General features: G+C 38.3%; 1 protein-coding gene across 1 annotated transcript; it reads right to left on the reverse strand.

The window, feature by feature from the left end:
* Window positions 1-3,171: 3,171 nt before the first annotated feature.
* vrk1 (VRK serine/threonine kinase 1) lies at window positions 3,172-13,459 on the reverse strand. The gene is made up of 13 exons (XM_008322717.3): window positions 13,321-13,459; window positions 11,697-11,856; window positions 10,606-10,661; window positions 9,761-9,830; window positions 8,289-8,376; window positions 8,024-8,132; window positions 7,642-7,734; window positions 7,198-7,330; window positions 6,771-6,891; window positions 6,498-6,556; window positions 5,103-5,272; window positions 3,641-3,713; window positions 3,172-3,487 (listed from the first exon to the last, which is right to left on the reverse strand). Exons 2-13 carry the CDS (start codon window positions 11,854-11,856, stop codon window positions 3,348-3,350), a joined length of 1,272 nt encoding a protein of 423 aa, XP_008320939.1. The 5' UTR covers window positions 13,321-13,459; the 3' UTR covers window positions 3,172-3,347.
* Window positions 13,460-13,952: the final 493 nt, after the last annotated feature.

Raw genomic sequence — 13,952 nt, forward strand, 5'->3', positions numbered from 1 at the left:
CAAACATTCTCTTTGTCAAACCGTGATCCTGTCTTTTCACCTTCCTAGTGTCATCTGACAAAAGTTTGTCCTTCTCCCTGAGAAGATGAACTGGTGAGATCTAGAGTGTGATTTTACAAATAAACACTGCATTGCTCTTTCAGCAGCTGTCATCTATTGGATCAACCGGAGAGCTGAAGTGAAAAGTAAACGACATAAATGACAAGTGAAAGTAAAACATCATTGTTAGACTGAGTCTCACTGCTGTGAAAAAGAACAAGGACAGAGAACAAAGAAGAAACAAAAACGTGTTTAAACCCCAGCAGCAGGTGAGGGACAAAATTAATATGAAAAACAAAATCAAAAAGCCAAATTACACAGACTAATAAGGTAGCTACAGTTGTGGATTATGAACAGTTGCTGCTCCTGGTTCATCTTTTTGACAAACAAAGACTGAAACATTGAGATGTGCTGGAGAATATACACAGTAGTCATTAATCCTGCCGGTCCCCGCGGGTGTGAAGGGAGAGCCGAGGACACACGTCTCTTACGGCTGTCCTACTCGATGCTAAGGAGGGTTATAACTTCTTTGTTAAAAATCAATAGGACTCCTGGTAACACAGCAATTAGTTCAGTTTTATGAGGCCTGAGGCCACAGTGGAAGGGGGAGTGTTTGGAGGGGATAAGGGAGTCAGAGGATTAAAGCAGGGATCTGATGATATGCGTAGAAAGGTCTCTTTGTCACCACGACCTGATCCAGTTGATCTTCACCTCCCTTATCCGCGTATTGTTAAAGAAATGAAATATTTTGTCCCTTCACCTCCCTTATCTGCGTATTGTTAAAGAAATGAAATATTTTAGTTTTTTTAAAATGTATTTAAATGATGTTTTCCTCTTTGTGTCTCTATGTTTTAATGTGGGTGGAATATGTGGCACTTGGACAGAGGTCGTCTGGGACGGGGTCTCCGTCTCCTGTTAGATGGGCTGTTTGTTTTTCGATTAGGATTTTCCTATTTTGAGGTTTTCCAAAAAGTTGTCATGTTTCTGGAAATATTGATATGAAGTTGGATTCTTAAGTTGGCGGAGTGCTTTGTGAATGTAATCCCTACTGTCTTTGTCTGCCAGTTTAATGGGGACTGATGAGTTACTGTCAAGTTAATGGATTGATGTCTCGTCCTCCTTTGTGAGTTTTTTTCTTTGGTTGGACTTAGTTTATTTTTAAAAACTTTTTTTTATAAGATTCTGTGAGATAAAGTATCTGGCTTTGGTTTCTGTTACCTCCCGTCTCACCTTTGTCCAAGGGATGAAGGGAGGAGACCTAAGTTACATTTGACCACAGTCAGAGCAGACTATGTCGTGTTTGTATAAAAATGAAATGAAAAACGTGCAAACTTGGATTAGTAAACTGTTTGTTTTTTGTTTTTTTTGATATATAATAACACCCACTTTCCTGGTCTTTAGTGCCTGGACATGTATTTGTTTTCTGTTGTGACGATCGACTCTGTCAGTGTCCGTGTGAGTCTTTTCTGTTTACCCAGACAGATCTGTTGTTACGGGTTAGGCAGAAAATAAACTTAATATTCCAAACTGCAAATTTTATGTGAGTAGATTGCAGGATATTTACCATTCTTGATGTATGTAAATAATAAAAGCAGCAGGTTTTCTGAACGAGCAGCACCATTCTAACAGCTCCAGCAGTGTCCTTCGCAGCCTCGTATTCAGAGTGCGGGCGCTCCTGCTGTTTGTAATCTGCAGCTGCCACTGTGAGCAAAACTGGACAGGCATTTATTGTCCCAGCAGGAGAACGTGTGACAGAATGTTGAGAATGCCGCTACCTGCAGTTCTAAAATAGGCAATAACAGATTATTATAAAATATACACATATTTAATTTTTCACTAACTCTCCTTGTTTGACAGGAGGACGCAGCAGTAACTTGGAAATGTGTGGACACGCTGCTAAGTTGCAGTGCAACGCAAATGGAGTCTACTGTTATTAGTTAATGAGCATATTAATTGATGGAACCATTTTTCAAAAAGTCCTATTTGTGGAAGTTATACAAGTATTCTTGAGTTGTTTGTTTTCTTTCTAATTTTTCTTGAAATAGTGGACAAGAACCTCCGACACCCCAACCCCAACGGTTTGGCTAATGATTAAAATTTGTGAAAAAAAAAAAAGGTCAAAGTTAGGTAACCTTGTAGCGTAACCTAACTGGCCAGCAGAGAGGAGACAGAAGAGAGAGAGATTCAGCTGCAGTCAGGTGATAGAGAGGGGGGGGAGGTGTCCAGGGCTGGAGCAGAGGGACAGAGTCAGGCTACCGACAACAGAAAAGAGCGATAGAGTCACAACGGACTGGGAGTCTGCTGCCCCAATAGGAGGCAAAGAGTCAGGTAGCAGATGAGAGAGAGGAGAAGAAGACCAGAGTTAACAGGTAGCATGGGTAGCCAAATACTATCAGTCAAAATCAGTAACTGGAAGCGTACAGGCAGGGCAAACTGTTCAAGGCTAGCAGGAAAGGCAGATGGCTGGATGCTAACAGGAGCTAGCCATCTAACATCACAATCAAACAACAAACAAATGGAAGTCAATGAAGTCTAATGTACAACCAGCGACTGTAAACAAAGCGGCCTTCACCTTGTGATGTCATATTTGTCCACCACGCTGGCCAAATCATTCCTGTGAAAACAGTTTCTGTATGTTTTTTTTTACGTGGGGGGTTTTCTTTGGGTACTCCAGTTTCCTCCCATATTCTAACCCCACACACTGCCCCTTCTGGAGGACCACTACCACAAGGTCACGGTGGCATTGTCTGTTAAGTGAGCGGAAAAGAAAGGTAGGGTTTCCATGCACAGAGGCTGGAGCAGCTGATGTGAAATCCCCCGCTGCAGTGAAGGCTCCCAGGGGCCTAACAACCTAAATTGGTTGGTGAATATTCTTGTCTCTGTAGAGAAAGACAGAAGTACTAACCAAAGCAGTCTGTTGTGACTTAATTAGCAGAAAAGTGTGTGTGTGTGGTGTGGGGGGGAGGGTTATCAAGGGCGGTGCAAGAGGTTAGACCAGGATGGTTGACATGGGACAGCTTGTCAGCAGCTTCTCAGTAGTTAAACGCTCCCCTGGGTTTCTTGTAGCGAATTCATAAATCTCACAAATCTCTTAATTTTTTTTTAAACATTAACTTTTTCCGACGCTTGACCTTTAAGTCAAAGACAAAGTATTTAAATTCTTTATTATAATGGTTCAGATTTCAACTGAACAGAATAAGAGCTCCATGTTTAGAACTGCTAAAAAGAAATATATATCAGACCCTAAAAAAAAAAAACTTTCTTCAGTAGGAGGCAGAGAGTTTAGGAATTCAAACATAAGTGAAAGTTTATGCTTGGGTTTTCTTTGGTCGTCCTCTTGGTCTGCCGGTCGCTCCCGGGCTTCTCAGAGTTCCCACTCTCGTCTGGCGGGATGCCGGCACTTTCTTTTTTCTAGGTGACTTAGCAGGACTTTTTGCACCGTTTACATCTGCAGGAGAGAAAGTATGAGACTGAAGCTACCACATGGTACTTGAATACTCTGTATTGTACTGTACTGTAATACGTGACTATATAGGTATTTTACAACTAATGACAGACAGCTGAGAAAATGAAAAAATGCCTTTGGAGTTTGTCATTTCACCTTCTTTCTTTGTCTTTGCTTCACTAGCATCTGCCACACTTGTCTCATCTGCTTTTCTCTTCCTGGTCGTCTTCTGAAAGAAAAAAAACAACCTTAGAATCAAAGTAAGAAACAAGAATCACAGATTTGCAGTCGTGCATCTGTACTGGACATGTGTGTTTCAGCAGAAAAAGGTTGAGTTAAAGACAGGATTAAGTCCATTTGTACTTATGAATCCACCGTGGACACCATCATCCACAGGTATGAAACGTGTTCACTAATGCACTCCCAAGATGTAAACATAGGGGGACACTTTGTGTTAAAGACAGACAATACACACAGAGTTGATTCATACAGCAGATTTTAAGCGACCTCAGTTGACCAAGGCGCTGTACGAAGGTTAAAGCAGGGAAACAAAAATTGAGCATTAAAACAAGCTAAAGTAATAAAGAACAAATCTTTCTAAAAGATAGAAAGTTTAGTGTTACATAGATTGACTTGCAAATAAATAAAACACTATTTCTAAAGAGACCTGACTTACACTTGGTTGTGTAAAAAAGCGGAGAGAACGTGTGAATGTGAACCTAACAAAGTCAACCATGTCTCCCACATGTCCACTTCACCTCCCTGACTCTCCTCTCACTCTAAACTATCCCTCACCTCCCGCTCTCCAAACCATTAATGCCTTCATTCTGGCAATTGCTACCTCATGTTGACCATGTGGTGCCTGCTGAAATGAACAGATTGGAAGGATAATTACATACAATAACCAGCACCAGGACTTGTAACCCTTTGTCTGGCAATGCCACCTCCCCAGTGACATCTCCCATATGGTCAGAGAGCAAGAGAGCAGAGCAGGTAAGGAGGGAGGAAAAGAGAAAAGATGTTAGCAAATAAAAACAGCAGCCGGGGTTTTATCCTGTTCCATTATATAATAATCATCCTGTGATATTTTTCAATGGGCCATTCAGTTGACTGATCTAATAAGAAGTCAGATTTAGATGTTACGCTAACAGGATGACATCAATGCCTTTGTCTGAAAAACCAAACCAACCAAGTCTTCGTGCTTTTAGTATTACTGCAGTACTGGAATCAACTATATTTACACTTCAATGTGATACTGCAATGAAACATAACCACAGAGAGAGTAAAACCTTTTAAATAGTAAACCTCTGTGTGTAGCATGAAGACGCAACCATGCACCGACCTTTTGAACTGGCAAAACGTAAACAGTTAATAGATAAAATGAAAACCACACATGGTGTTAGCAGTAAAAGTGATGTTTTTTTTTTTTTACCTATCTGTAGGTTAGGATTTGTAAACAGTATGTGAGTGACGACTAAGGGCAAAAATCTAGTTCCATCGCACTGGAGGGACAGAACTCCGACGTAGGTCGAGGACCCCCTATACATACAGTACATATTGTCATAATATGCAGTGTCCTCACATCCCAAAAGTTCTCAGTGTGTGTGTCTCTACTGACCTTGACAGGTGACGACAGAGTTCCATTGACGGGAGTGAACTCCAGTTTTCCATCGTCTTTGCTCTGAATGCTTTTAAGTCCAGTCTGAAGAATGGAGCGGAGCCGATCGTAGGGTGGTCTGTCTTGGTATCCAATAGATTTAACCACTTCCATGAATTTCTGGATTTCATCTGTGACTCCACAAAAAAAATGACACAAAACAGAGGTCATTGTACAACGAGGAGCGTTCTACAAGATTAAGATCATTTTACATAGTATAATGTGATTATCCTGATTGGACGCTCACACACATACATTTCCCTGTTTTTAACATATTAATAAATAATAATAACAGATCCTAATCAAATTACAACAAGTAATCACCCATGGAGTTACAAAGAAATGGTTGGTGTTCATATCCAATGTGAATGAGTTTGCTGAAACTTGTTTTACTGAGCTTGTCTGCTCTTGATGACTTCGGTTTCATGCTCAACTTAACGAAATGCTCCAGAGACACCATCATCTCAGCAACGACAGCCCGTGGCTGCTGGAGGAGTAAAGGAGGTATCTGATTGATATGGCTATTAATAGATACTCAGAGTTGCAGTATTGGTATCAGACATGAAAAAGTTGTATTAAGCCTTCCCTAATAAGCACTTTGCCAGATAGTTTTAAAATAAAAATGTGATCATGGACTGGAAACAAATGACAAATAAATCACTTTCACCTAATAATGTTCATTAACATACGACAGAAACATACATTCTAGAATTCTGCTCAGCCATTATAGCAGCGTCAGGCTTAATTCTGTTTAGCATGACTGTGTTCAGACTTGACACACTGTCACAAACCCAAGCACCGATGGAGCTTCAAACAGTGTACTTGTGGTGTTCAACAGAGCAAAACGAAGGAGGTTTGACGCTTTATGTTTTTCTCTTCTGCCTAATCCAACCAACAGCCTGCAGGTCAAAATGACAACATTGCAAACACATGATGCTAAAGTAGCCATTTACAGCCCAGGCTGACAATTCTTGACACGAATAAAGAGGCCTCGCAATAACAACAAAATAAATAGGTCACAATGGAGATAAATGGAAGTAGTCACTAGAAGAAGAATGACATCGTTTTAATTGCTGTGAATCTGCACGCCTTTTACATTTGTGTGATTGTAGCATGTCAAAGACACACAAAATGAAATGAAACAACCAGGACTGTGCTCACTGTACAGTGAAGTAAGGAAGGAGAAAAACTGAGCCTCTGTGTCTGAATAATGGCTTTTAAAATTGGTATAAAATAAGAGCACTAATTTAGGCAGTCATTTAGTAACTTTAACAAAGAATAATGTGTCAAAAAAACCTAGCTGCGGGAAATGACAAAATAACTACAAATGTGTGTGTGAGTGTGTGTGTGTCTCACCTGGTTTGTTCTGAGTGGAGAAGCACTTGATCATAAACTGGGAGATGTTTTCCTGACAGCTGTAGGGTAGAAGCACATTGGAGCATATTTACTTATTTTAGTGGATAAATACTTAATATACATAAAAAGAAAAAGCAGTGTTTGCACAAAATGATCCAAATTAGCCTTTAAAATATATATCGACATGAAACAGATCAATGGTTCTTCTACTACAGGAGTCACACACAGACCGACTGACGGTGACTGAGTGGTGTGTGTGTGTTTCTCACTTACTTGATCTTAGAGTCTCTTACATAGAGGGGGTCCTGAAGCTTGTCCTCCCATGGCAGTCGGCCACACAACCACTGAACCATACAGTAACACAGGATCTCCAGATCACTCCTTCTACATGGAGCTGGAATAAGGATCCAAGTGAACAAAAATAAGCAATCACTGTCAGCATTTTGTAACTGTCCAAATATTTGCAGAACTTGGGAAGAACATCATCATCTTGGTTTGTTACAGCTTTTCTCTAAAATAAACATTTTATTTACATTACAATTTTACTGAAAAAAATAAGCTAAAATCAGTTAGACATATATAACTGGGAATAATACCTTTATTTAGTTGCTGTTAAATATCTTCATGAAATTATTTGAAAGAATAACATCATTAGAATTTTCATGACTTCAGTGAGAGTAAAATTAATAAAACTACACACATGCTCCTTTATGGGCATCGATGCTCGTAAGCTCGATGGTTCCATCATGGCACCTTTTGGGGTCCTCCTTGTACTCTTTGTGGACACCATCAGGTGAGAACCTGTATGCCAGCCCATAATCTACTAAATAAACCTGTAGGGTGGAAAAACAGTGACTTAACAAACCAGTAGGATTACAGCCCAATAGAAACACAATAGTTAAGCACGTATAAATGTAAACAGACACACAAAATATAGTACATTTTCACTCACACTAGCCATAGAATCATCCAATAGAATTATTGGATGAAATAAACAAGTAAAGAAATGTTTTATTCAAACTGCTGTGACATCTGCTACAATCAGTGCATTAAAGTGTGGGTTTTTTAAGAACAGAAAGACTCCATCTTTTTTTCAATACATATACAGTATAAACTATATAATTTGGCTGTAAATGTTACTTACCAGATTGGGATCGCCCTGGCTCAACATGAGGTTGGATGCTTTAATGTCCGCGTGAACATACTCATGGTCATGGATGTACTCCAAGATATCCAGCTAAACAAGAAAGAAATATATACAAAAGAAAGACTAAGATTGCTTCAACTTACATTAAACAGTACAAAACTGACCTTCTAATGTGTGGCAATAATGACGTCATTTTTCTCCATATAATAATGAACTCTAATTCCTAATCTATTCTTATGCAGACTAGTCTGGAAATTAATTAACTGAGAACCAAATGACTCTACACCTCTTATCCGTTCAAGTGCCTTGTACCACACTGAAACAAAATACAGTGGAAAAGCTCATGTAGAATTTAAATATTTAATAGTCAAAAACAAACCAGACGAAGGCCGAGCTGCAGAACAACTTTTCTGGAGAACTTCTTTCCGCATTCTTCGAACTTCTTTTGCAGGTCTGTGCCAAGTCTGTCAATTACCATGAACCTATACCTGAAAGGCAGAAAAATAAAATGTTTAATACAATATGGGAAGTTTAAATACAAATATGGCAAAGCAGAGCAAACCTCTGAACTATTTTATTATCTTTTATTAAGAGCATTATATTCTTTGTTCTAGGTGAGTGCTTTGCAGACATTTGTTTCTTACCTCTTCCCACCTTTTTCATGCAGACCTGATCCCCAGTACCTTGGGACTCCCAGATTTTTCAGTTTGCGTGACTTCATCCAATTTTGAACTTCAAAAAAAAAGTAATAAGGTTTACCATATCAACCATATTGACAGGTGTCAAGCTCAAGGCTAAATACAAGGATTTTCTACTAGTCAGAACAGAAGAATCACCTTGGAGGAGAGGTAAAACTTTAAAAAAAAAAACTAAGCTAGTCCAATATTATTTTTGGATAAAAATCTCCTGACAACCTTCACAGATGGACAACACACAACATGGATGCCAACTCAAAACCAATTGAACAAGTCTGCAGTTGAGGGAGATGTCTCATATACAGCTAAATTAATCAGATGCTGCCGACTGTATCCTCAGACTACAGCCATAGAAGGCTGTATAAGGCTGCACTCAAACTAGGGCCAGTTGTTTTCTGAAGCACGAATGCCCTCCTCCCCTTTCCTCCTTTGGCCTGAACATTAGTGACTGTTGTTTATACGCGGTTAAAGCAGTGCGATCATGAGTGTATCCAACAACACGGCCGCAATGACTGTCCTGTTCTCTGTGAACCATCTTCAAAATAGTCGGCCCTCGCCAATGTTATAATTTATTGTCTGCACAAGGCGATTTGCAGGCACCTGTGCTGCACCCTGCAGGAGACGTACGTAACTGCACTTATGAGCATGTGTGATGAAGCGTACTATGCTTTAGCCCACCTCCTCCAACTGCGCTGTAACAGGGAAGTGTGCCGCACCCAGGCACAGTACACTTGCACTCACATGGGCCATAGAGACCGGACTTTAGGGAGCAAATGTGCTTGGGCACCGTACGATGGCCCTAGTATGAGTGCACTCATTCGAGAGGCCTAGGACTACTGATGATAGAGAAAAGTTGGTGAGTGTGAAAGTGGTGCCAGTCCTGACTGAAACACTGTGGACTGTTAACCCTAGATGGGGTAACTTAGGAGCATGGACTCCAGGCACAACATCTGGAACAGCTAGGATATAGACTTTAAATATTTACCTAAAGGGCCAAGCTAATAAATTGCCCTACTATAGACAGCCCTCTTCTTTGTTAGCCTCAAAGCTATTTAGATACAGTACATGCAGAGGAAGAAGGTAGCTATATTCCGGTCTGTGCACTCTTTTAGTTAGAACGTGTGTTTGTGTGTGTTGCTGCTGGGAAAAATATTTACCAACAACATCAGATTTAAGCATGAATATGATTAAGGGTCCTTTAGTTTCTTGGTAATAGAAGATCGTCAGGGGAGATCGACATTAAGATTGTTATTGTAAAAATGCAAATATTTGGCCTTGGGCGCCAACAGTGCCAAAAACTTTAATTCTTCACATGCCCCCATACCTTTGCTTCTAAATATTGTTTTTTAATCAAGATAGCTTGTATTTTTTTTTAGATTTTTGTGTGCGTGCGTATGTGATTGCGCACGCGTGCATCTTACTTAGCTCCGGCTTTGCAGCTCTCATGTAAAACTTAAGCTCTGAGAACAGAGGTCCATTTTCACTGGGCTCCTGTGGACAAAACACCTGGTTAGTGGAAATATAATGTTGCAACAACCGACTTATTCATGGTACACTGAGCACTCTCTCTCTCTCTCTCTCTTTCTCCACTCTACAAATATTCATTAAAACATTAATCAGTGTTATGATAATAAGCTTGTCTTCTCCTCGACTGGTTTCGGGATATTGCTCTCCTCAGTCACTCTCTTCAACTCTCAAGTTCCTGTATTTTCAGAACAGCAGGACCTGATCCAGACCTAACACTGTTGTCATTATTCATAGTCTTATAATTAATTAAATCTTACCAGGCATACCTACTGTTTACATCTAACATCTAACCTTACTGAAAGAGTTGTTCCTACAACTCTGGTGGTTTGAACTGAAGTATTGATTATCTGCTCCTGTTCTCTCTTCTCTTCTCTTCTTTTTCTGATGTGCAGAATTCTAAATCCACTCTTTATGCCACTTACTTTCAAAACTCTGGTGTCAAATTAATCCACAAAAAACAAACGTGTATCTTTTGTACATTAAGTTAACAGCACAGAGTCAGTGGGTCAGCCAAATGTTAAAGCAGTGGAAAAATGTGTTTTTCGAGTTGTGAAGAACCAGACTGATTGACCAATTAGATGCCTGGAATGTTCTATTTTGCTTTGTACTAAATAGAATATTGTATTGATTTATGTCTGTTTAAAACTGTAAAGTAATATCTACAGAAAGACTTTGCCATATTTACAATGTAGGCTGTACAACTGTAAAAGTAAAAGAAAAATTAAAATAAAGGTCTTACCACTTTGATGACATAACGAGCATCAGCACCAACAGCATTAGCCGAATTTTCATTCGCTACAAAAGTGAGGAAAAAGAAGAAAAAACATGTTAGTAATAATTCTGAGTGAGTGGTGACCTGCAATATGATTAGCACTGTTTGTACGGCAGTTGCTCTTCCTGACACAACCATTAGGGATAGAAGTTTAAGACTCAGTGAATTTTAACCCATATAACGAGTAAGTGAGTAAATGACTTTAAGGTAATTTCTAAATCTTAGACAATTATCTGAAAAAGGCAAAGGACATATGAGAAGTGTTGTTTTTCTACTCGATGTTCTCAAATTTTCTGTTTATTACAAAAGCACTTCCTGTTACTGAGTATACACACACACACACACACATTTCATGTGGCTTTAAAATTACTCAAAAATAGAATCTCATTATACCTGCATCATTATGTTTTCAAATCCAGTGGTAGGTTATATTACATCACAGCTTGACTACTGAACATCAAATTTCCACAGACGTGTGATCAGCCTTTTGACGAAGCAATTACTGGTCACATCACACCAGTGGGAGTCTTCCACTGTTCCATCATATAAGGGTTGGAGAACAATCTATTTTTTTTCAATGCATAACGATTCACTTTTGAACGATAAGTCAATTTTATGAAATCCTAATATTTTGTCATCTACAATGTCAACAACAGGCTCAGTTAAACCAATGAAGTCATGAGATATTATATAAACATGCATCACTACATGATGTGGATTCATTAATCCTTAGAACTGGTCAATGAGTGCCTCACAGCTCAAGAACTGTAACATTCGCTATAGCCACAAGTTCAAATAGCTGATGATATGCAGCATTTCAGCTTTTATACGAGGGGATATACAGATATACAACAAACAAGTGCTCCCATGTTTGTTGTTTACCCAGGGAGTTGGATAAACAGAGCATTTGCAAAACTGCCAACATATTTTTTTGTTCTTTGACTGATGTTGAAAAACGTTAATAATAAAGATTATTTATAATGAACACTTAAAGCTTGAACTAACTTTATTTAGTTAAATGAACTGTTATTGTTTTGAATTAGGTCAACACTGCTCACCTAAGTATATGAGACCAAAGCCTCCTTTTCCAATTGGAGCCCCCAGTTTCCAGCTCTTTTTTACAGTGTCAGTCAAGACTTCTCCAGATGGGAACTCCTCGGCCAATTTCCTTTTAGCTGGAGCTCTTGCCTTCCCTGCCACCTTGGCTTTGGGGCCCATCTGAAAAAAAACACAATCATACGTAGCTATTAGAAGTTTTTTATAGCCTACATCAGGGGTGCCCAATAAGTAGACTGGAATCTACTAGTAGACTGCAGAGGGAGTGCTAGTAGATCATCAGAAATTCAGATAAATACATTAAATATAAATAAAATTCCATAGTGTGTAGTAGTGACCATATACCATAAGGATTAAAACATATTCTCCCATATGGCTAATTGCCACACACTATGTACTTCAACATATCTTGTTTATATAAATAAAAAATATATGTTCAGTTTAAGTATGAGTAAATATATTTTTAATGTCTTGAATGAAGGTTGATCACATTAGCCTGGTCATTTGAATAATAGCTCCCAAGCCATTGGAGCAGGGACACACCTGCCCTACACCAGTAGTCTTGGAGCGGGGACACACCTGCCCTACACCAGTAGTCAAAACATAAATTATTGAATCACAGCCACTAGCAACCCTGTTTTGAGTACTGTAAGCAAAAATGTACATACAAGTACATGCAACTTAGTTTGAAGTATATTGTACAATACTTACTCAGGTCACATAAATTGCAATAACATATCCTAGCCTTTATGTATTATTTAGTTTTTTTCTCTTGTTTTAAAATACTGTATTGAGGTATACAATAGATGGCTCTATGGATATAACAGGATATTATTTATTTTATGTTCTGGCTGCAGGTGAAAAAAAAGTACAAATATTTTGAGGTACTAATTGATTTTCTGCTTTGGTCACACTACTAGATGGCAAATGGGTCTTCATTTTACTTGTTTACATCTTGCTAAACAGGTTGTAGGAAGACAGATGTTCTTGCGTGGAGTGATCCATTTGGAGAAGAAACTTAAAATGTACCTTTTACTCTAAATTATATGCAAGATCGTCTCATAAGTCCCAGCAGATACATCAAAAATGGCAAATGTTTTGTTTTACAACTTTTCGTGATAGCCTTTGTATTTCTGGCTGTGTCCACCTGTTTGGATTTCATATATAAACAACTATTATTCTGCAGCAGAATATGCTGCTACGCAGTGTACTAATTTAGTCAATGATTCTTTTTTCTCTAATTTCACGGTGTTTGTTTTTTAACACCCAGACGTCATGAGATCATTTTGAGCGGAAAAATATAATGAAATCTTTGTGTCAATACAAATAAGGACGTTTTTGGAAAATTACGATAATTTATTCATAATGCTATATGTCGCTAGATGTAGATTGTCATGTCAATTTGTTTTAATCATGGTTCAATATTAATGACGAACTGACGCTACGTTTGCTGGGTAAGGAAGTTGTCGTTTCATGTTTTAACAGAACATTGGTTAGCTATCAAGCTAACAACGCAGTCCACTTCCTGTATGCAACTAGCTTTAGCTCCTGCGTTCGCTAGAGTTTGATAAAAGTATATCACCGAAAGCAAATTCTAACAAGTTTCATACGCTCAGAAATGCTTACCTTTCTGTTGAAAACGTTAACGGCGCGTTACAGAGTACGATGACCAAACTTCCCGCAAACAAACGTTGAGGAAATGTCGTCGCAACTACTTGGTATGCTATTGGTCCGCTATGTTGCGTCATATCACGGAGGAGTTTTTTGGGTTTTTTTTTTTAAATAAAGGAAGAATTAACGCTTACGTTAAATAATGTTTTAAATTTCACGGTAAAACATTATTAAATAGAAAGAATGTGTTTTTATGCTTTTAAATCTTTTAAATATATCGTTCCAATAGAATGAGATCAGTACTTATGCTGATATTATATTGAATATTCGTACTGTACATATAAAGCATTGAAATATATGCTATGTTTGTGAATTTAAAATCTGTTCCATAAAATGTTTTATATTTATAAAAAACACAATAAATATCTATAATTACAGTAAATAAAATACTGTACAACATATTATATATTTTAGTGGCATATATGTTGTGCTCAACCATGCTCCTACTATCCAACCATGTTGGTGAATATACTGTGCATGTATCATGGTCTGGAGTCATTATTAAAACACAAGGAATTTAGCTTATCTACTGCAGTCTATTCTATATCATCATCAATTCAACTAATTATTTTTATTTTTTTAAATGA

The sequence above is a fragment of the Cynoglossus semilaevis genome, chromosome 1, assembly GCF_000523025.1.
Source record: "Cynoglossus semilaevis isolate Cse_v1.0 chromosome 1, Cse_v1.0, whole genome shotgun sequence".
In the NCBI taxonomy this organism is placed as follows: Eukaryota; Metazoa; Chordata; class Actinopteri; order Pleuronectiformes; family Cynoglossidae; genus Cynoglossus; species Cynoglossus semilaevis.

What these genes read in the sequence shown, in the direction of transcription:
- vrk1 (XM_008322717.3), bottom strand. Translation starts at nt 11,856, where the DNA reads ATGGGCCCCAAAGCCAAGGTGGCAGGGAAGGCAAGAGCTCCAGCTAAA. An exon ending in GTAAGAGACTCTAAGATCAA is followed by an intron (nt 6,557 to 6,770) that starts GTAAGTGAGAAA and finishes TCTACCCTACAG; the next exon opens with CTGTCAGGAAAACATCTCCC. An exon ending in CTCCACTCAGAACAAACCAG is followed by an intron (nt 5,273 to 6,497) that starts GTGAGACACACA and finishes GTGGAGTCACAG; the next exon opens with ATGAAATCCAGAAATTCATG.